Here is a 23,208-nt window from a genome sequence, read left to right on the forward strand (position 1 = left end):
GCTGGATGTCTTGAAACGCAAAGAAGTGGATAAATCCTCAGGACCTGATCAGGTGTACCTTAGAACTCTGTGGGAAGAGATTGCTGGGCCCCTTGTATCATTGATAGTCACAGGAGGTTGGCTAATGTGGTGCCACTGTTTAAGAAAGGTGGGAAAGAAAAGCCAGGGAACTATAGCCCAGTGAGCCTGATATCAGTGGTGGGCAAGTTGTTGCAGGGAATCCTGAGGGACAGGATTTACTTGTATTTGGAAAGGCAAGGACTAATTAGGGATAGTCAACATAACTCTGTGCATGGGAAATCACATCTCTCAAACTTGATAGAGTTTTTTGAAGAAGTAACAAAGGATTGATGAGGACATAGCAGTGGACGTGATCTATATGGACTTCAGTAAGGCATTTGACGAGGTTCCTCGTGGAAGACTGGTTAGCAATGTTAGATCTCATGCAAACCAGAGAGGTCTAGCCATTTGGATACAGAACTGGCTTGAAGGTAAAAGATAAAGGATGGTGGTGGAGGGCAGCTTTTCAGACTGGAGCCCTGTGGCCAGTGGTGTGCCACAAGGATTGGTGCTACCACAGGCATTGTATAATCAGAGCAACTACTGCCGAACAGCAGAGCAACTACAATGGAGCCAGAGAACCAACTGTCCATCTAACATCTTGCTGTCAAAAACATAGGAAGGCACTCTCTATCAAAAGGTACCTTTTCCTGTCAAAGCAGTAAAAAGTAAGACAACCCAGGGAGTTCAGCAGATAGAAGACCGAGAATGTGTGGACTTGAGATTAAGTTAATGTAATGCTTAATAATTGTGGATTTTGGGTAATCTGTAGAAGAGTGGTGTGTTGGATCCATCTGCTTTCATTTTTTGGAAGTCTGTCTTCTTTAATTCTCCATATTTCTGAAGATTCTGAAGACGGTGATTCGGTTCTCTAGTTTTGGGTCTATTGTCACCTGTTGGTAAGTGTCAATATCTGCAACTGTGCGTTCGCTTTCTCAATGTAGTCTGTTCATTTTAAAATGACTGTCAAGCATCCTTTGTCTGCAGGTAGGATAGCAATGTTTTTATCTTTTGAGTCCTTCTAGTGCCTTCCTTGCTTGTGTATTGAGTGTGTTTCCTTCCATTTTCCTGCTTAATGTTGGTACAACTGTCTGTATGATGTTTTGCTAGGTTTCTTCTGTGAGTTCATTATCTTTCAGTGTTGTTTCTAATGCTGCTAAGAAATCTTTCTTGTCCACATCCTGGAAGTTGTAATTTAATTGTCTTTTCAGTGTCTGTTAAGTGTTGGACAGATAAGATTTTATTATCCATACTTGGAGATGGTCTACTTTTTTTTTCCTGCAGGTCTAGTTTTTTTGTTTTCTTATTAAAGCAGCTGCTAATGAACTTAAAAGACCCTATATGTAACAAAGTACCTTGCAAGAACTACAACACTATACTGGACAAACAGGCAGAAAACTAACCACCAGGATACATGAACATCAACTAGCCACAAAAAGACATGACCCCTCTCACTAGCATCCTTACATACAGATAAGGAAGGACACCACTTCGAATGGGACAACACATCCATTCTAGGACAAGCCAAACAGAGACATGCACGAGAATTCTTAGAAGCATGGCATTCCAACTGGAACTGTATCAACAAACACATTGACTTGGATCCCATTTGCCACCCCCTGAGAAAAAAAGAACAGGAAGTAACATCAACAACCCAAGGAAACCTAAACACAAATAGAAAGCAGGACATAAAACCAGTGCTTTGTCCAGAGGCTCACTGATGATGTTACCTAGTATGATGATGAAACATCTGAAAATGAACCTTCCACCTCAGCCAGCAAACTCACTTAATAATTATGTTATTGGAGGAGTATTTTTATAGAGTTGGGACCAGATCGTAAGTAGTTCAGAAAAGGGGGCTTGGATTTCTTTTTTTTTGTTTAGAGTTCGCAAATAGAATTCAGAAAATAACTTAATACTTTTTAAAAAATGTATGAGTTCCCTTTCACTCACTCACACTTTTAACAAATTGCAAAGTGAGCTATTCCGGATGTTTGGTTTTAATTAACAGAGGGGTTTGACCTCCACGCTGTAACAATGTGTCTCCTGTCAGACTTGAAAGGACAGTAAGTGGGATGGGGGAGAATATGATAACAAGCTAAAAGAATTGGAAAGAAATGGTTCACAATTTCAAAGGTGTTGAATTCAATATTAAGCCCAGAAGACTGTAAAGTGGCTTGGATTTGTTATTTTTTTTTGTTCAGTATTCGCAATTAGAATTTGGAAAATAAATGTTATTTTTTTAAATATTGAAATTAGGAATTCTCTTAAAGTGCCTAGTCTGAAGATGAAATGTTGTTCCTCCAGTTTGCACTGTTTCACTGGAACACCACAGCATGTGGAGGACAGATACAACATCCTGCTCGCATGCCCATGTATTAAAATGACCGGCTACAGGATGATCAAGGTACTGCTTGCGTACAAACCAGTGATGTTCCGCAAAGCAGTCCCCAGTCTGCATTTGATTTCATCATTCTAGAGTAAGCCACATTGGGTGTCGTGAATACAATACACAAGAATAGAGGAGGTACAGTTGAAATGCTATTAGGAGACAACGAGGTCTGCAGATGCTGGAAATCAGAGTTGAGAGTGTGTTGGTGGCAAAGCACAGCAGGTCAGGCAGCATCCAAGGAGCAGTAAAATCAACATTTCGGGCTGGAAACCTACATCATAAATGAGATGGGAGGATTGGAAGGGGAAATTGTTGTGGGTGAGGACCAGTTCAGCCAAACGAATGAGAGTATCAGTGGAAGGGTACTAGTGGGGATGACCTGAGAGGAGGAAACGGAGGCCTTGAAGGCCCTTTCATGGTGGATGGAGGAGTAGAGGGACTGGATGTCCATGGTGAAGCTGAGGTGTTGGGAACTTTGGAAGTCTTTGAGGAGGTAAAGGGCATGGGTAGTGTCCCAAACTATGTGGGGAGTTGCTGGACCAGTGGGGATAGGATAGTATCAGGTATGTGTAGATGAGTTCTTTGGGGCAGGAGCAGGCTGAGACAATAGGGCAGCCAGGCTTGTGGATCTTGGGTAGGAGATGGAAGGATTGGAAGGAGAAATTGTTGAGGGTTAGGACCAGTTCAGCCAAACAAATAAGTGTCAATAGAAGGGTACTGTTGGGACATCAGGAGAGGAAGAAACAGAGAGCTTCACAAGCCTGACTACCACAGCCGACCTATCGTTTCAGCCTGCTGCTGCCTCATCGAACTCATCTACACCTACCTTGATATTGTCCTTCCTCTCTGGTCCAGGAACCCCTCCCATATACTTTGGGACACCACCCATGCCCTGCACCTCCTCCAAAACTTTCATTTCCCCAGCCCCCAGCGCCTCATCTTCACTATGGCATCCAGTCCCTCTACACCTCTAATTGCCATGACCAGGGCAATAGACAATAGGTGCAGGAGTAGGCCATTCTGCCCCTCGAGCCTGCACTACCATTTAATATGATCATGGCTGATCATCCTTAATCAGTATCCTGTTCCTGCCTTATCTCCATAACCCTTGATTCCACTATCCTTGAGAGCTCTATCCAACTCTTCCTTAAATGAATCCAGAGACTGGGCCTCCACAGCCCTCTGGGGCAGAGCATTCCACACAGCCACCACTCTCTGGATGAAGAAGATTCTCCTCATCTCTGTCCTCCAAGCCCTCTCTTTCTTCCTCTTCCGACATCCCCCCCACATATTCTTATTTGTTTGCCTGAACTGATCCTCATCCTCAACAATTTCTGCTTCCAATCCTCCCACCTCATTCCCAATGAACGGCTCAATCTTTCTACTCCTCGTATGCTGCCTGACCTGCTGTGCTTTTCCAGCAACACACAAGAGTTGAAATGCTGCTTCATCGAGAAAGACTGTTTAGGCCTTTGGATGGTGAGCAGGAAAGAGGTGAAGGGGCAGTTGTTGCACCTTCTGTGGTTATAAGGGAAGGTGCCATGGAGAGGGAATGGGGGTGGTGTTGGTGGTTGTGGAATGGACAAGGGTTTCCCAGAGGGAATGATGAAATACTTACCCATGGACATGATGATACGTATTGGATATTGATAATGGGTCATTAAGTATCAGAGTATATGGACAGAGTGAAGTCAACAAAAAGAGGTAAAAAAAAAGGTTGTTAAAAATTGTACACTGATAAGATATGATTTCTTCACAGAACCATGCAAATTTATTATGGATAGATGCTGCTGTGGATGATTGATCAGTTGGCAACTACTGTAATTAAACTCACTGCGATAATTAATTCGATGTACACTCTATTGTTATTTATACTGATGGTTATTTTTATTGTAGTGTTAATTTTCTGATCTAGGTTACATACTATTATGCAGCTGTCAATGATTGACATCTGCATTTACAATTGTAATATGCGTTGTCAAGCATTATTAAACATTGAATATTATGTGAACATTCCCAAATGTGTCTAAGCCAACACAATCAGTTTGTTTCTTGTTCTGTGTGAAGAGACCTGAAGCTGGAAAACCACAGCAGGTCAGACAGCATCAGAGGAGCAAAAGAGTCAATGTTTCGGTCCAAAACACTTTGTCAGGGTGTCTGCATTTGCTGTTTGTCACATTATATAAGAGAGTTTTGTTTTGGGACTTCACCTCGGACTGGGATCACGACCGATGCCAGAAATGAAAATAAGCCTCCAAACCGGCTGTCAATCGAGGGTCACTAACAGGGAGGACTTGAATCTCATTGCTTTCTTTTCCCTCATTTTCATCTTTTTAAATTACTTAATAGATGTCAGTCCTTTTTCTTTCTGTTCCAATTTTTTATTACTTAATAAATGTTCATATTTAAGCAAATTGCTGTTGTTGAATACATTGTTAAATGTACCTACATTTAATAAAAGCCAAAAGAACCGCTTGAAAGCATCCTGTGATCCAAGACACTCCTCTAGCCAAGCTCTTCCAGTACAGTTACAACACTGGAATCTACTAGACGAGTTGGGGTCATTGTTGCATAGGACATTGGTTAGGTCATTTTGGGAATACTCTGTGCAATTCTGGTCTTCTTCCTATTGGAAGGATTTTGTGAAACTTGAAAGGGTTCAGAAAAGACTTACAAGGATGTTTCCAGGGTTGGAGGATTTGAGCTATAGGGAGAGACTGAATAGATTAAGATTATTTGTGCTGGAGTGTCAGAGGCTGAAGGTGACCTTATATAGGTTTATAAAATCATGAGGGGCATGGATAGGGTAATAGACAAAATCTGTTCCCTGGGTTGGGGGAGTCCAGAACTAGAGGGCATGGGTTTAGGGGAAGAGGAGAAAGATAGAAAAAAGGTTCTCCCATAGGTCCCTTCTACATAAAAGGTGGTACGTGTATGGAATGAGCTGCTAGAGAAAGTGGTGGAGACTGGTACAATTATATTTAAAAAGATATCTGGATGGAGCTGAGGTGTTCACAAAGGCTGTGGTTGTGGTGGCAATCGCAGGGATGGTGGTCCTGGAAGCGATTGCAGATACAGAGATCCTGGTGGCAATCGCGGAGGTGGTGTGATCGGTGGTGGCCACAGTCCATGGGGCATCAGGTCAGGAGTGACATAATTTGAAGCAGTGGTGGTGCCTGTAGAGCTGTGTGCATAATGGCGTGCAACCTGTTCTGAAGGCCAGGGGAAGGGTCTGGAGTGCGGAGAGTGGTGTACTTACATTCCTTTATGTCCGATAAACTGGAGAAAAAGCAGTTGTTGAGTGTGTGGATCCTTCTTAGGATGGAGAAGAGCAGAGGTCTTTTGCAGGTCTGGAAGAGTGTGGCCCTGAGCTGGGGCAGGGCGGCAGTGATGTGTCAGGCAACATTGAAGGAGAATTCAGCAGCAGAGGTAATGGTGGCAATCACGGAGATCGACGGGGGCTGCAGCGGGCGCAGAAGTGACGTCATTCTTTGCAGCAGTAGCAGTACCTGTAATAGCCATGTAGCTGTACATGAGTAGAAAAGGTTTACAGGGATATAGGCCAAGTGCTGACAAACAGGACTAGATTTATTAAGGATAGCTGATAGGACCAAAACATCTGTTTCTGTGCTGTACATCTCTATGACTCTCAGTGACTGTTATCATCATTGAATCACCCACTATCAACGAGCTTTGGGTTGTCATTGACCAGAAATTCAATTGGATTCACCATATAAACAGGGTCTGCAAGAGCAGTAAGAGGCTAGGAATACTATGCGGAGTAACATTTCCTGACTCCCCACAGCCTGTTCACCATTTACAAGCACAAGCGAGGAGTGTAATGGGATACTCCCCACTTGCCAGGATGAGTGAATCCCCAGTGAGGTTCAAGAAGCCTGACACCATCCAGGACAGAGCAGCTCTCTTGATTAGCACTATATTCACAAGCAACCATTCCCCCAACCACTGACATTCAATTGTAACATTGTCTATTATCCACAAAATACACTGCAGAAAATTCACGAAAGATCCTCAAACAAGCACCTTCCAAACTCACGATCACTTTCATCTAGAAGGTCAAGGACAGCAGATATATGGAAACACTGCCACCTTCAGGTTTCCCTCCAAGCCAGTCACCATCCTGACTTGGAAATATATTGCCATTCATTCACTGTTGCTGGGTCACAATTCTGGAATTTTCTCCCTAATGGCGTTGTGGGTCAACCTATAGCAGGTGGACTGCAGCAGTTCAAGAGGACAACTCAGCATCACCTTCTCAAGGGCAATTACGGTTGGGCAATACATGCTAGCCAATACATGCTAGCCAATGCTCACATCCGACAAAAATTATTAAATAATATAATAACCCTATTTTTATTAACCATTTTCCAGTCCTCTGGTACCGTCCCTGACTCAAGTGATTCCTGAAGGATCACCGCCAATGCCTCTACATTCTTCTCTTGTATCTCCTTCAGAATTCTGGGATGTAGTTCATCTGGGCCATATATCCACCTTTAGACCTTTCAGCATCCCCAACACATTCTTTTTCGTGGCCATTACACTCACCTCTGTCTTGAAGTTCTGGTATGTTGCTAATGGTGAAAACTGATAAAAAGTACCTATTCAATTCCCTTGCCATTCCTTTGTTCTCTAATACCAATTCTCCTGCCTCAATTTCTAGTGGTCCAATGTCCACTCTTCCTGCTCCCTTACCTTTTACTTATTAAAAAACTCTTGCAATATTCTTTTACAATACGAGCTAGTTTACATTCATATTTCATCTTCTCCCCATTTATTGATCTTTGAGTTATCCTCGGCTGGCTTTTAAACACTTCCCAATCCTTTGGCTTCCCATGAATCTTCACTACATTGCATTTTTTTTTCTTTTGCTTTTATGCAGTCTTTGACTTTCTTTGACAGCCATGGTTGTCTGCAGAGTATATTTTTTCTTCCTTGGGATGAATTTCTATTGTGCCTCCAGAATTACCCACAGAAACACCTGCCAATGTTGCTCAACATTGTTCCCTGCTTAGCTCCCCATTCCAAACAATTCTGGCCAGTTCATGCCTCATGTCTCTGTAGTTATCTTTATTAAGTTGTAATACCATTATATCTGATTCCAGCTTCTCCCTCTCAAAATGCAGGTTAAATTCTATCATATTATGATTATTGCCCCCATTGGGGTTCCTTCACCTTCATCTCCCTAATCAGGTCTGCCCCATTAGAATCCAGAATTGCCGGTTCCCTAATGGACTATACCGCAACCTGCTCCAAAAATCCATCTTGTAGATGTAGTGATTGTAACAAGGTCAGCAAACTAAACGTCATAGAATAAGAATTCCGTGATTGGGGCTGTTAATCTGGTCCCTCTAGCTTATCTCTCCACACTTCAGGCTCACTGCCTTTATTCCTGATGAAGGGCTTTTGCCCGAAACGTCGATTTTGCTGCTCCTTGGATCTTGCCTGAACTGCTGTGCTCTTCCAGCACCACTAATCCAGAATCTGGTTTCCAGCATCTGCAGTCATTGTTTTTACCTCCAAATCAGGGTAACCTTGCTTACATAAAATAATGAATGTCAGAGATATGGAGTTTGCAAATGCTTGATGCAATGAGAGGTCGCGCTATTATGTAAGTAAAGGATAATTGGTAATAGGATGCCAGACTCTGAAGTGTTATTTCAAATTCCTTTTCCTGAGATCCACTGTCAGATTGATTTTCCCAGTTCACCTGAATATTCATAGAATCTCTACAATATGGAAGCAGCCCAATCAGCCCATTGATTCCTCACTGACCATCTGAACAGCATCCCAGTCTGACTCACCCCACTACCTTATTCCTGTAGACCTGCACTACCCATGGCTGATCCACCCAGCCTGCACATTCCTCGACACTTGGGCATTTAGCATAGCCAATCTGCTTAAGTGCACATCTTTGGACTGTGGGAGGAAACCAGAGCACCAGGAGAAAACCCTCGCAGACACAGAGAGGAATTGTTTTATGTGATCATGATTAAATGTGCCATTAGGTGGAAATGGCTTCTTAGTTTGTGTTCATTTCACCCATTTGTTGACAAATTGTACAGAATCAGGCCCATAATGGAAATACATACATACCAAAGGTGTTCCCTTCTGAGGGTGTGTGCCTTATGAGGGACGTTGGTCCCCATTCTGTTGACAGCTGTCTCACACACACAATCACAAATCATACAATCATTCAAACTAGACATCCTTTAATTCATGTATTACAATTTACCAAGTTGCCCAATTTATACAAAGAATTTACCAAAATGTCCAAATAGTCCCAGATTATTTTCTGGTGGGGTCCCTGAATAATTTACCAAGCTCCCCAATTTCACGTAGGGGATTCTAACCCAATTTTCCCTGTTAAGGAACTATAACTCCCTTACTCTGAGCAAGCAGGTCAGAGTCCACGTACTGTGCACATGTAAATAAATAAAAGGGTGACAGGATGCTTCAGTGTAGTTATTGCAATGGTGACAAGAGACAACAGTACACTCTTGAAGAAAATTTGCTCACAACAGTTGTCGTTGAGTTGGAGTAAGCATTTCTGGCATCATGCCTTTATTTGAAAAGATCGATTTACATGATCGTGCCGTTGAAGACTTGGCCCAGCATGTGGACAGAAACCATTACTTTTTCCTGACAGATGAAAGAAAAACAGGTTTCTCAGAGATTCTCCTCACTCTCGGAACTGTCTCTGACTCAAAGACATGATCTAAGACATTATGTACCCTGGCACCTGGGAGGCAACACACCAACAGTGAGTCTCTTTCATTCCCACAGAACCCCTTATCAGGCATGGCAAGAGTTATTGCTGGGGGAAAGGCAATTATGATGTGATTAGGCAAAATGTAGGATGCATAGGATGGGGAAAGAAATGGCAGGGGATGGGCACAACTGAAATGTTGAGCTTATTCAAGGGAAAGCTACTGAGTGTCCCTGATAAGTATGCATCTGTCAGGCAGACAGGAAATGGTCAAATAAGTGAGCCGTGGTTTACTAAAGAAGTTGAATCGCTTTCAAGAGGAAGAGGACCACCCACGTTAGGATGACATGTGAAGACTCACTCAGGGCACTTGAGTGTTAACTACAAGTTAGCTCTCTCTTTAGGTCTTTCCTGGCTAAGAGGAGCCAGGAGAGGACATGAGAGGTCATTGGTAGATAGGATCAAGTAAAACCTTAAAGTTGTCTATGGGTATATGAGGAATAAATGAATGACTAGAGAAACATTAGGGCTATCCAGGATTGCAGTGGGAAGTTGTGCGTGAAGTCAGAGGAGATAGGAGAGATGCTTAATGAATATTTTTCATCAGTTATTCACACTGGAAAAAGACAATGTTGTTGAGAAGAATACAGAGATACGGGCTACTAGACTAGACTAGACAGGAGGATTGATATAAAAGGAATTCCATTTGTATTCTTTGCAATTAGGGACCTACCTAATGCACAGCTAAATTCAGTCTATTTGAATTAGTTGTTGGATATGAGTTGAGAGAACCACTGAAATTAATTAGGGAGAAATTGGTGAGTCAGCGTTCAGAGACTACATTATTGGACTATGTCTCAAATTTTAGGGAGACATTAAATAGAGTGGGTGACAGCATTTTGAAAGTAGCACAGCATATAATGAAACAAGAAGCAAACAAGGAATCAAAAATTCATAATTTTGCTCAGAGAGATGAGCTCCCAGTGGTAGGTGAGCCTTTAAAAGCAAGGCTTAGTGGGGTTCAAAGCAAAAAAAAAGGAAATTGTGTGAAATGAATTATTTGAGAAGTATGCCACATGGGTGGAAAAGTCAGTGTGCCATGTGGATATGCTCAAATGGTATTTTAAGTGGGAAGGAAAGCAAAAGGAGAATGTGTTACCGATACAAGAGAGTGAAAAACCAAATCCAGATGATTCTGAATTTTACAGTCCTCAAATTAAATTGGACAATGAGGAACTTAATTTCTCCCAATTTCTGATATCTTCCAGTGGAAAATTAAAATGACCTGAAAGATTTCCCCATACTGATGAAGATAGAAGTACAATGATTCTTGGGACTAAGTGGTTTTTAGTAAAAAGTTGTACCAAATTTGAACAGTGTTGTTGCTTCACTGACTTCTGTTGAAGGGCAAAAAAAAATTCAGTGGTCAGGAGTGTCAGAAGACATGATAACCTGAAAGCTGTGTTGACCACAACTCCAGTGTTAGCAACACCTAATTACACAAAGTTGTTTAAGGTGGTTGTTGATGCAAGTAATGTGCTGTATTCTTCCAAGTAGACAGCGAGTATTGGGCATTTCTTCTGAAAATTGAATATTATTCAAACAAATATTCCACCATTGAGAAAGAGACTTTGAGTTTGGTGTTGCTGTTGCAATATTTGAACTTATGTTGCCAGTAATGCATGAGATAACCTCTTAACATTTTTGAAGATAGTTTAGATAGAGTTTATTGTTCCAGTCATTCAATTTGAACATTATACATGGGTCAGGATGAGAGAACAAAACGCCAACACGGGGGTCACGACTTTTTTGACAAGGGAAGATAGAGGTATTCGGTCACAAGAAAATGGACCGAGATAGACTGTAGTATTAGAGAGGGAGAGGGGGAGAGAAGTAATGGCAGGAGTCTTTGAAAATGCAGCCAAATTTTGTATATTCATGGCTCCCTTTTTTGAAGGAGGGAAGTGTGACACCTTTGAGAGGGGTTTGTTCTGGGCTGCTTCTCTTAGAGGTGTTGCAACAGTGATGTAAAAATGTCTGCTTCAGAAGAAGTGGGTAAAAAGCTTTGAACTCAGAGTCCTCAGATCTGCAGGTTAGGTGCTTTGGCCATGGGAATATGCAAGGTTACAGGAATAGTGTAGTGTAGGGAGGGTGGGATGCTCTTTGGAGGGTTGGTGTGGAATAGCCTTTTTCCACACTATGCGGATTCTATAATCTGAATGTTTTTCTAAATTAGACAAAAGAAGTATAAGTGGGTGGAGTCGGGCTCACACAGACCCGAGTTTTAGCTTTGCTTCTAGTTGGGATTTGGACTTGGCTGTGGAAGCTGAGATACAGGCTGTGTAGTTAGCACTGCAGCCTCCCAGCACCAGACACCAGGTTTGATTCAATCCTTGGGTGACTGTCTGTATGGAGTTTGCACATTCTTCCTGATTTGCGTAGGTTTCCTCTGGGTGGTCTTGTGTCCTCCTACAGTCCAACAACGTGCAAATTAGGTGGATTGGCCATGCTAAACTGCCCAATGCGTCCAGGGAGATGTAGGTTAGGTGGGTTAGCCATTAGAAATGCAGGGTTTTGGGGTCTGGTTGGGAGGCTGTGCAGAGGGTTGGTGTTACTTAATAGGCCAAATGGCCTCCTTCCTCACTGTAGGGATTCAATGATGATGATATAGCTTTCTGTTACTGCAAAAGAGTTGAGTTCTCTCTCTGCCACTAGATTGTTTCTTTTAATACACCTTTCTCCTGGTCTGGAAGGGAGATGGCAAGTTAAAAAAAAATCTGTTCTGCTGAATTTACCTTTGCCAAGTGTGTTTATATGGAATGTTGCTTTATTGAAACAGAGGAGTGGTATTGTAGTTAAATAATACATTATTAATTATTTCAGTAGAGTTCAAGTTATGCCAATTCTTCTATGTCTGTATTTTAACTATGTGTATTTTGTTTGAAGTTTCGTAATGGACCAATCAAATCACATCTGGAACACAGTGCTTTATACTTGCCTGTAAATAAAATTTTTTTTAAAAGTTAGGATCTAGGTTAATTCCTTGATATTTTTTAAGAGGGTTGAGTCTGGCCCATAATATTTTGCAAACAATGTCCAGAGAAAGATGCAGTGATTTTTGTCGAGTTTCTTTCTGAGCAGTTCTGTGACGGAGGACTCTGATGTATGGATTGTTCCCCAGGACACACACCAAGACAAACATTGACTGCGCCTGGAGAACCATCAACTCAGTGAAAGATGCTCTTTGATCTGCCCAAAACCTTGGTCTTCGAGTAAAAAGCATTGAGCTTGATCTTGTCATCTTGTAGATTGGCACATTCCTAAGTCCAGGACTATGTGCTGAGGGATGCACTAAAGCCGAGGGCAGGTATTGCCAAAGCACAGTGGGGAAAGACCATTTCTAAGGTCCTTCTGCCAGAGTATAATAAGGATCTCTTTGCCTCAATGTATGTAAAATGTCCTCCACAAGTAAGAAATGCCTTTGGTTTTTTAGAAATGCAGGGGATGACAAATTCTAAATGCTTGTTTTTCTTGATATGCAAAGACTGTAAGAACTGCTTTAGTACCTACAGGTGTAGATAAAGATTTTTTATGAATAAGTATATAATTCCCATTTACCTGATCTTCAGATTCTGAAAAGATTTCTGTACTTAAAACCCACTATTTATTACAAATAATTATGCTGTCATTACAGGTGAACAATTAAGAACCATTAGCATGTAATTCCACTTGTTAATAGTGTTATAAATACTCCCAGTCACGCACAGAGATAAAAGAGGGAAAACTGGGAAAGCAGTTCAATGATCTCTGATACAGGGTATGTTGAGATGGTTCTTGTGCTCATCAGAATACTGCTTCTCGGACTTCTTTCTCCAAGGATATTTTCACTGGTTTGCAGGAGGCACAGCAGCTGGTTCACACATTTATAAAATCTCTCTTACTTGTAAATTAAAATGTCACAGCTGACAGCACTCAGTGCAGCTGCAGAATGTTCTCAACAGGGATGGTGAGCAGCCACAACTCATTGTACATGTTGGCAAAATGATGTAAGTAATAATAAAGATGAGGACTTTATTAGAGTGATTAGATTAGATTAGATTACTTACAGTGTGGAAACAGGCCCTTCGGCCCAACAAGTCCACACCGCCCCACCGAAGCGCAACCCACCCATACCCCTACCCCTTACCTACACTAAGGACAATTTAGGATGGCCAATTCACCTGACCTGCACATCTTTGGATTGTGGGAGGAAACCGGAGCACCCGGAGGAAACCCACGCAGACACGGGGAGAATGTGCAAACTCCACACAGTCAGTCGCCTGAGGCGGGAATTGAACCCGGGTGCCTGGCGCTGTGAGGCAGCAGTGCTAACCACTGTGCCACCGTGCCACCGTGCTTGGAAAAAAAGTTAAAAACTAGTCGGTGATAATCTCTGGATCATTTCCAGTGCCATATACGAATGGGAATAAGAAAAAAAGACATGGCAGATGAATGCATGGCTAAAGAATTAGTGTATAGGCAGGGATTGAGATTTTTAGATCATTGGGATCTTTTCTGAAGCAAAGGTGACCTGTTCAAGATGGACGGGTTGCACCTGAACTGGAGGAGGACCAATATTTTCATGGCCAGATTTGCTAGTGCGACAAGGATTAGATTAGATAAACTAGATTGGCAGGAAGGTGGGAGCGTCAACAGCAGGAAGGAAAGAGAGAGGCTAGAAGGAGATACAGTAATCCGAAATAATAAGTTAAAGAGACAGATCAGGCTGGAACACAACAGGGAGCAAGGAATGTCCATTGGATTAAATTGTATCTATTTCAATACAAGAGGGCTGACAGGTAAAGTCGATGAACTCAGGGTGTTGATAGGTATGTGGAACTGGGAATATTATAGCCAGAAACAGGGCTAAGGGAGGGACAGGATCTGCCAGGTTACAGATGCTTTATGTGGCACAGAGGTGGAGGAAAGAGGGCCGGCAGGGGAATGGCATTTTTGATTAAGGGAAGTATCACAGCAGTAATCCGATTAAAGAATTGAGGAATCATCCAGTGAGGCTTTGTAGGTGGAGCTAAGAAGTAAGCAGGGGATGGTGCCGTTATTGTACTATAGGCCCTGAAATAGTCAACAGGAACAAATATGCAGGAGATGAAGGAGACTTACAAGAGTAATATGGTTGTCACATAGATTGGGACTGCCATAGCATTAAGGGCTTGGATGGGATGGAATTTGTTAAGTTTGTTCAGGAATGTTTTCTCAAGCAGTATATAGAGGTTCCTACTTGGGAAGGGGCAAAACTTGACCTACTCTTGGGAAATAGAACAGGACAGGTGACAGTGGGGGAGCACTTGGGACCAATGACCATCATTCTATTAATTTTAAAATAGTTATGGAGAGGGACAAAACTGGTCCATAGGTTCAAGTTCCAAATTGGGGCAAGGTGAATTTTGATGGAATTAACAGGAGCTTGCAGAGGTTGATTGGAGTAGTTTGTTTGCAGGCAAAGGGGCCTCCGGCATGTGGAAGGCCTTTAAAAAAGTGAGATTGCTAGAGTTCAAGGTCTATATGTTCCTGGGAGGTTGGCAGGAATAGGGAACCTTGCATGACAAGAGATATTGAGGATTTGACCAGAAACAAAAGGAGGCATGGTTCAAGTACAGGTAGCTGAGATCAAGGGAATCCCTGGAGGTATATAGGAGATACAAGAGCTTACTGAAAAAGGAAATCAAGAGCACGAAAAGGGAGCACGAGACAGCTTTGGCTGAGAAGATTTGGGTGAATCTAGAGAGAATCCTTAAGTATATTAAAAGGAAAAACAACAACTAGTGACAGAATAGGACTGCTCAAGGTCCAAAGTGGACATGTTTGTGTGGAACCACAGGAGATGAGTGAGCTCCTCAAAGAATATTTCTCCTCTGTTTACCGTGGAGAAAGACATGGATATTTGGGAACTTTGGGAAGTTAGTGGTGATATCTTGGGGGCAGTCCCTATCACTGCACAGGGGGTGTTAGACGTATTAGAACATAGTAAGCTGCATAAATCTCCTGGTCATGACCAGGTATATCTAAGAACGCTGCAAGAACCAAGAGAAGAAATTGCAGGGGCCTGAATGATGTATTTGCATCATCATTAGCCATGGATGAGGTTCCAGAAGACTGGAGAGTTGCGAAATTTGTGTACCAGTAAGCCTCACATCTGTGGTAGGTAATTTACTTGAAGATTCTGAGAGATAAGATATACATGCATTAAAAGACAAGGTTTGATTAGGAGTAGTCAACATGGCTTTGTGCAAGCCTCACAAATTTGTTAGAGTACTTTGACAAGGTGACCAGGATGGTTGATGAGGGCAGGGTGGTAGATGTAGTCTATATGGATTTTAATAAAGCCTTTGATAAGGTTCCACATGGTAGGCTACTCTGGAAACAAAATTCTAGATTAGTGGTGCTGGAAGAGCACAGCAGTTCAGGCAGCATCCAACGAGCAGCGAAATCGACGTTTAGGGCAAAAGCCCTTCATCAGGAATAAAGGCAGTGAGCCTGAAGCATGGAGAGATAAGCTAGAGGAGGGCGGGGGTGGGGAGAAAGTAGCATAGAGTACAATGGGTGAGTGGGGGAGGAGATGAAGGTGATAGGTCAAGGAGGGGAGGTTAGAGTGGATAGGTGGAAAAGGAGCTAGGCAGGTCGGACAAGTCCGGACAAGTCAAGGGAACAGTGCTGAACTGGAAGTTTAGAACTAGGGTGAGGTGGGGGAAGGGGAAAAGAGGAAGCTGATTGATTGGTGCGGGTGGCTCGGAGATGTTCCCGTCCCGCACCAATCAACCACACCGCCCCGTGGCCCAACATTTCAACTCCCCCTCCCACTCTGCCGAGGACATGGAGGTCCTGGGCCTCCTTCACCGCCGCTCCCTCACCACCAGACGCCTGGAGGAAGAACGCCTCATCTTCCGCCTCGGAACACTTCAACCCCAGGGCATCAATGTGGACTTCAACAGTTTCCTCATTTCCCCTTCCCCCACCTCACCCTAGTTCAAACATCCAGTTCAGCACTGTCCCCTTGACTTGTCCGGACTTGTCCGACCTGCCTAGCTCCTTTTCCATCTATCCACTCTACCCTCCCCTCCCTGACCTATCACCTTCATCTCCTCCCCCACTCACCCATTGTACTCTATGCTACTCTCTCCCCACCCCCACCCTCCTCTAGCTTATCTCTCCACGCTTCAGGCTCACTGCCTTTATTCCTGATGAAGGGCTTTTGCCCTAAAAGTTGATTTCGCTGCTCGTTGGATGCTGCCTGAACTGCTGTGCTCTTCCAGCACCACTAATCCAGAATTTGGTTTCCAGCATCTGCAGTTATTGTTTTTACCTACTCTGGAAAGTGAGACCACATGGAATCCAGGGAGACCTAGCAAATTGGATAGACAATTGGCTTGATGGTAGGAAGCAGAGAGAAATTGTGGAAGATGCTTGTCAAACTAGAGGCTGTGACCAGTAGTATGCCTCAGGAGTCAGTGCTGGGCCCATTGCTGTTTATTAACTCGATCAATGATTTGAATAAGAATGTACAAGGCATGATTATGAACATCTGGATAGGAATAATGTGATCAAGGATAGTCAGCATGGTTTTTTTGAAGGGCAGGTCGTGCCTCACAAACCTTATTGAATTCTTTGAGAAGGTGACTAAGGAGGTGGACGAGGGTAAAGCAGTAGATGTGGTGTATATGGATTTTAGTAAGGCGTTTGATAAGGTTCCCCATGGTAGGCTACTGCAAAAAATACAGAGGTATGGCATTGAGGGCGAGTTGGAGGTTTGGATTAGGAATTGGCTGGCTGGAAGAAGACAGAGGGTAGTAGTTGATGGTAAAGGTTCATCTTGGAGTGCAGTTACAAGCGGTGTTCCACAAGGATCTGTTTTGGGACAAATTGCTGTTTGTCATTTTTATAAATGACCTGGAGGAGGGGCTAGAAGGTTGGGTGAGCAAGTTTGCGGATGATACGAAAGTCGGTGGAGTTGTTGACAGTGAGGAAGGATGTGTCAGGTTACAGCGGGATATAGATAAGCTGCAGAGCTGGGCAGAAAGGTGGCAAATGGAGTTCAATGTGGGTAAGTGTGAGGTGATTCACTTTGGTATGAGTAACACAAAGATGGGGTACTAGGCTAATGGTCAGATACTTGGTAGTGTGGATGAGCAGAGGGATCTTGGTGTCCATGTACACAGATCTCTGAAAGTTGCCACCCAGGTAAATAGTGCAGTGAAGAAGGCATATGGCATACTGGCTTTTATTGGTAGAGGAATTGAGTTCCGGAGTCCTGAGGTCATGTTGCAGTTGTATAAGACTCTGGTGCGGCCACATCTGGAGCACTGTGTGCAGTTTTGGTCACCGTACTATAGGAAGGATGTGGAGACACTGGAACGGGTGCAGAGGAGGTTTACCAGGATGTTGCCTGGTATGGTAGGAAGATCGTATGAGGAAAGGCTGAGGCATTTGGGGCTGTTTTCATTGGAGAAAAGAAGGTTTAGGGGTGACTTGATAGAGGTGTACAAGATGATTAGGAGTTTAGATAGGGTTGACCATGAGAACCTTTATCCACATATGGAGTCAGCTATTACAAGGGGGCATAGCTTTAAATTAAGGGGTGGTAGGTATAGAACAGATGTTAGGGGTAGATTCTTTACTCAGCGAGTCGTGAGTTCGTGGAATGTCCTGCCAGTAGCAGTGGTGAACTCTCCCTCTTTATGGGCATTTAAACGGGCATTGGATAGGCATATGGAGGATAGTGGGCTAGTGTAGGTTAGGTGGGCTTGGATCAGCGCAACATCGAGGGCCAAAGGGCCTGTACTGCGCTGTATTTTTCTATGTTCTATGTTCTATGTTCTGTTAGTAAGTTTGCAGATGACACTAAAATAGGTGGTATCGTGGACAGTGAGGAAAGTTCTGAGAAATTTCAACACGACCATGACTATTTGGGGAACTGGGTCAAGAAATGGAAAATGGATTGTCATATAACAGAGTGTGAATTATTGCAGTTTGGAAAGGTCAAATCAAGGTAGGAGTTTCATAGTGATTGATAGAGCCTTAATGAGTAGTGGAACACAATGGAGTCAGGTGTCCAGTTCTCTGAAAGTGAAGTCACAGGTAGATGGGGCAGTGAAGAAGGCTTTTGATACAGTGGCCTTCAGTCAGGGCACTGAGTATAGAAGTTAGGAAGTTATGTTGCAGTTATATAGGATGTTGGTGAGGCTGCACTTGGAGTATTGTGTTCAGTTTTGGTCACCTTGCTTTCGGAAGGATGTTGTGCTAAAGAAATTTACAAGGATGTTGCCAGGACTCAATTGTCTAAGTTATAGGGAGAGGCTTGACAAGCTGGGACCTTTTTCTTTAGCGTGTTGGAGACGGAGGGGTCCAAGATGATGAGAAGCATGACTAGGTTAAATGCATTTAATCTTTTTCCCAAGGATGGGGAAATCGAGGCATAGAGGACATCAGGTTAAGGATAGATGGGAAAGGAGGCACAGTGGTTCAGTGATTAATACTGCTGCCTCAAAGCACTAGGGACCTGGATCAATTTCAACGTCAGGCTGTCTATGTAGAGTTTGCACATTCTCTCCATGTCTGCATGGATTTCTTCCGGCTGCTCCAGTTTCCTCCCACAATCCAAAGATGTGCAGTTAGGTTTTGGCTGTGCTAAAAAGCCCATAGTGTTCAGGGATATGGAGGTTAGGTGCATTAGTCAGGGGTATATTTAGGATAAAGGGGGAATGGTGGGTTGCTCTTCGGAGGTTGGTGTGGACTTGTTGGCTCAAAGGGCCTGTTTCCCACTGTAGGGATTCCATGGATTCTATGAATCAATAATGGGAACCTGAGGGCAACTTTTCTTTTTACACAGAGGATGGTATGCATAAGGAGGAGTTGTCAGCGAAAGTTTGAGGCAGGTTCATTAACATTTAAAAGCAATTTGAACATAGGAAATGTTTAGAAGGATATGGGCCAAGTTCACGGAAATGCAGTTCATGTGGATGGACATATTTGTCGGCGTGGACCAGTTTGGGCCAAAAGGCCTGTCTCTGTGCCGTCAGACTCTTTATTAAAAAAATTACTGATGGAAAAAAATAACCTAGTTTTCTTCAAGCTTAAAGTGGCTTTTACTGCAGAGAACAAGGAGGGACAGCTCCTGAGGTGGTGAAGACCTGAAAGCTTCCCAATATCCTCTTCACAGCTTCAAGCTGTTCAGCCAACTGAGAACCAATCACATAACTGTTGCCTGGCAGAAAGCCTTTGTCTTCGACAACTGGACTACCGAACAATCAACCACAGGTCATCAACCAAAGCTCCACGTAGGCACAACTCTTGTTCTGGAACTAGTTTGTACTGTACTTCCAGAACTAGCAACTGTGTCAATAGTGTTTACAATGAGTGTCAGATCACTTGCTTTCAAATCATGTCACAATTTAAAATAATTATTTGGTTTTAAAATAATTACTTTCTCAAACATGAACAGACATTATGGAGAAACTGGCAACATCTCTGAGGGAAGTTAAAAATCACAACACCAGGTTATAGTCCAACAGGTTTAAAGCTGGTATGCTTCCAATTAAACCTGTTGGACTATAACCTGGTGTTGTGATTTTTAACTTTGTACACCCCAGTCCAACACCGGCATCTCCAAATCTGAGAGAACATAGAACAATACAGCACAGAACAGGCCCTTCGGCCCACGATGTTGTGCCGAACACAAGTCCTAGCTTAAGCACCTATCCATGTACCTATCCAATTGTCACTTAAAGGTCACCAATGATTCTGACTCTGCCACTCCCACAGGCAGCGCAATCCATGCCCCCACCACTCAGGGGTAGGTAAAGAACCTACCCCTGACATCCCCCCCATACCTTCCACCCTTCACCTTAAACTTATGTCCCCTTGTAACTCTGTTGTACCCGGGGAAAAAGTCTCTGACTGTCTACTCTACCTATTCCCCTGATCATCTTATAAACCTCTATCAAGTCACCCCTCATCCTTCACCGTTCCAATGAGAAAAAGCCTAGCACTCTCAACCTATCCTCCTACAACCTATTCTCCATTCCAGGCAACATCCTGATAAATATCCTCTGCACCCTCTCCAAAGCGTCCACATCTTTCCTAAAATGAGGAGACCAGAACTGCACACAGTACTCCAAATGTGGCCTTACCAAGATCCTATACAGCTGCAACATCACCTCATGACTCTTGAATTCAATCCCTCTGCTAATGAACGCTAATACACCATAGGCCTTCTTACAAGTTCTATCCACCTGAGTGGCAACTTTCAAAAAATCTATGAACATAGGCCCCAAGATCCCTCTGCTCCTCCACCTTACTAAGAACCCTACCATTAATCCTGTATTCCGCATTCTTATTTGTCCTTCCAAAATGGACAACCTCACACTTGACAGGGTTGAACTCCATCTGCCACTCCTCAGCCCAGCTCTGCAGAGAAAGCAGAGTCAACGTTTCTAATCCAGTGACCCTTCTTCAGAACTCAGTTCTTTTCAGTCCACAATGAAAAATAACCACAATGACCTTTACAAAGTGCTGGAGCAACCGATTATATTTTAATAAGACTTAATCTTTACTTTTTCCTTGATCTGTATTTCAGAATGCCAAACTTCATCAGGCGAAAGCGAGTACTGCAGATGCTGGAGATTAGAGTCGAGAGAGTGTGGTGCCGGAAAAGCATAGCAGGTCGGACAGCCTCAGAAAAGCAGGAAAATCGACGTTTCCGGCAAAATCCCTTCATCAGATTCATTCATCACTCTGCAGGAAAATACACTAGAAGTGAATGCCTGACAACATTCCTTAATTGCCAAGACTTTAACAGTTTGGGGGGATGTACACCCGTTTTATGTCTCCGAACCAAGACCGACCCACCATTTCACAATCCCCACCATTTTCCAGCTCCAGTTATACGAACCATGACTCAACCATCACGAAACATATCTTCCAACATCTATCAAAATATTGTGGGAGAGCTGCTCATCACCAACACACAATTTGCGGAGAGAAAGGGGGCTTTTGGTTTTGCGAAGCATAAATGTTGCATTACGTTTTATGCCTGTCTATACAGATTTCCTTGTTTGGAATCCCTGTACTTGATTATGTGCAGCCTCGCAGTTCTCGTCGCTATTGGTTGCAGCAGAAGGCAAGATTTAACTGGTGTAGGTTTACTCGCTGTTAAATTTTCAATTTGCTCTGAACCTACCTCTCAAACAGTGTATCCTACAACAAACAACCCAAAAGCAGCCATTTCATATATGTGATGCAAAGTATTTCTTCACCTATATTGCGTTCACGTCAAATGCAATCCATCGTTATCTATCTTTGAAAGGATTATACACAAAGAGGTAAAATACATCAATTACTGCATTCGAGAAAACTGTTTTGGTTTATCAGAAAAAGACAATAATATATAACGTAAGTGCTCATTAAAAAAACAAACATCACCCACCTATAATATTGATTATCTTTGTACGGAATCAGATCATCTTTTAAATCCATGTAAGCTTCTTTAACCCTTTTGCAGAAATATTTCAGTTCTATATACAGAGGATTTTCAAATGAAGCGTCTGAATCCATGGCTTGCTGGTATTCCCAAATGGCGGCTGACTCCTTTCAAGATTGAATATCTTCGGAAACTGTACGGAATCATCAAAATCCGCCTCTATTTGCCTTTATACTGCGAGCAAATATCGTTTTAAAATGTGTGACGAAATACATCAGCTGCCCCTTCGTTCGGAAGTGATGACGATTAGTCAATAAGATACCCACAGTCTTGTGCCAGGAGGAGACCGGCTGCAAACTTGTAGCACTAAGATCCATTCGGTCACTGGACAAGTTAACCCTCTCGATTCGTGTCCATATCTCAATATCATCCTGTCCAAAAGCTGCCACAATATATCCGTGATGGAGGGGTTGAATGTTTAAGTTGATGGGATGTTGATCAGGTGGACTGCTTTATCTTGGATAAGGGTGAGATTCGAAGTATTGCTGGAGTTGCACTCATCCAGGCAAGTGAAGAATATTTCATCGCATGCCATACGTGAGCGTTTTAGACAGTGGGGTCAAGAGTGGGGTGCTGGAAAAGCACAGCAGGAATCCCAGGAATAGGAGAATCGACGTTTCAGGCATAAACCAAGAGTTGGCTTGCTCGTCACATTCACAGCCTCTTACCTGCTCTTGCAGTGACAGTATTTATAGATTAGATTCCCTCCTGTGTGGAAATAGGCCCTTCGGTCCAACAAGTCCACACCGACCCTCCAAAGACTAACCTGCCTAATGCACCTAGCAACAAGGACAATTTAGCATAGCCAATTCACCTGACCTGCATATCTTTGGAATGTGGGAGGAAACCGGAGTACCTGAAGGAAACCCACGCAGACACGGGAGAATGTGCAAACTCCACATAGACAGTCGCCCAAGGCTAGAATCGAACCTGGGACCCTGTGAGGCAGCAGTGCTAACCACTGAGCCACTGTGCTAGTTAATAGTCTAGTCAATGCTAACTCCCAGTATTGACATGGTGTAAGATTCAGTTACCACTGAATCTCAAGGAGACATGGTTAGATTCTCACTTGTTCGAAAGACAATTGAGTCGCACACCTGTATGAGCGGTGGATGTGGTGTATCTGGACTCCAGCAAGGCATTTGATAAGGTTCCCCATGGTAGGCTCATTCAGAAGGTCAGGAGGAATGGGATACAGGGAAATTTAGCTGTTTGGATACAGAATTAGCTGGTCGACAGAAGACAGTGAGTGGTATTAGAAGGAAAGTATTCTGCCTGGAGGTCACTGGTGAGTGGTGTTCCACAGGGCTCTGTTCTTGGGCCTCTACTCTTTGTAATTTTTATTAATGACTTGGATGAGGAGATTGAAGGATGGGTTAGCAAGTTTGCAGATGACACAAAGGTTGGAGCTGTCGTTAACAGTATAGAGGACTGTTGTAGGCTGCAGTGTGACTGACAGGATGGAGAGATGGGCTGAGAAGTGGCAAATGGAGTTTA

At 43.2% G+C, this 23,208-nt stretch overlaps 1 protein-coding gene across 3 annotated transcripts in view; it reads right to left on the minus strand.

Annotated features, from left to right (window-relative positions):
* tmem181 (transmembrane protein 181) overlaps positions 1-22,044 on the minus strand; it is a 253,795-nt gene extending 231,751 nt beyond the window's left edge. The window contains exon 1 of one of the 3 annotated variants that reach the window (XM_072581087.1): positions 21,658-22,044. In XM_072581087.1, the coding sequence (XP_072437188.1) occupies positions 21,658-21,785 (128 nt within the window). In that variant the 5' untranslated portion in view covers positions 21,786-22,044. The remainder of the gene's footprint in view (positions 1-21,657) is intronic. The other 2 variants (XM_072581088.1, XM_072581086.1) reach the window with 2 other exon arrangements.
* Between the last annotated feature and the right edge of the window lie 1,164 nt (positions 22,045-23,208).

This window comes from Chiloscyllium punctatum, chromosome 11 (genome assembly GCF_047496795.1).
Source record: "Chiloscyllium punctatum isolate Juve2018m chromosome 11, sChiPun1.3, whole genome shotgun sequence".
In the NCBI taxonomy this organism is placed as follows: Eukaryota; Metazoa; Chordata; class Chondrichthyes; order Orectolobiformes; family Hemiscylliidae; genus Chiloscyllium; species Chiloscyllium punctatum.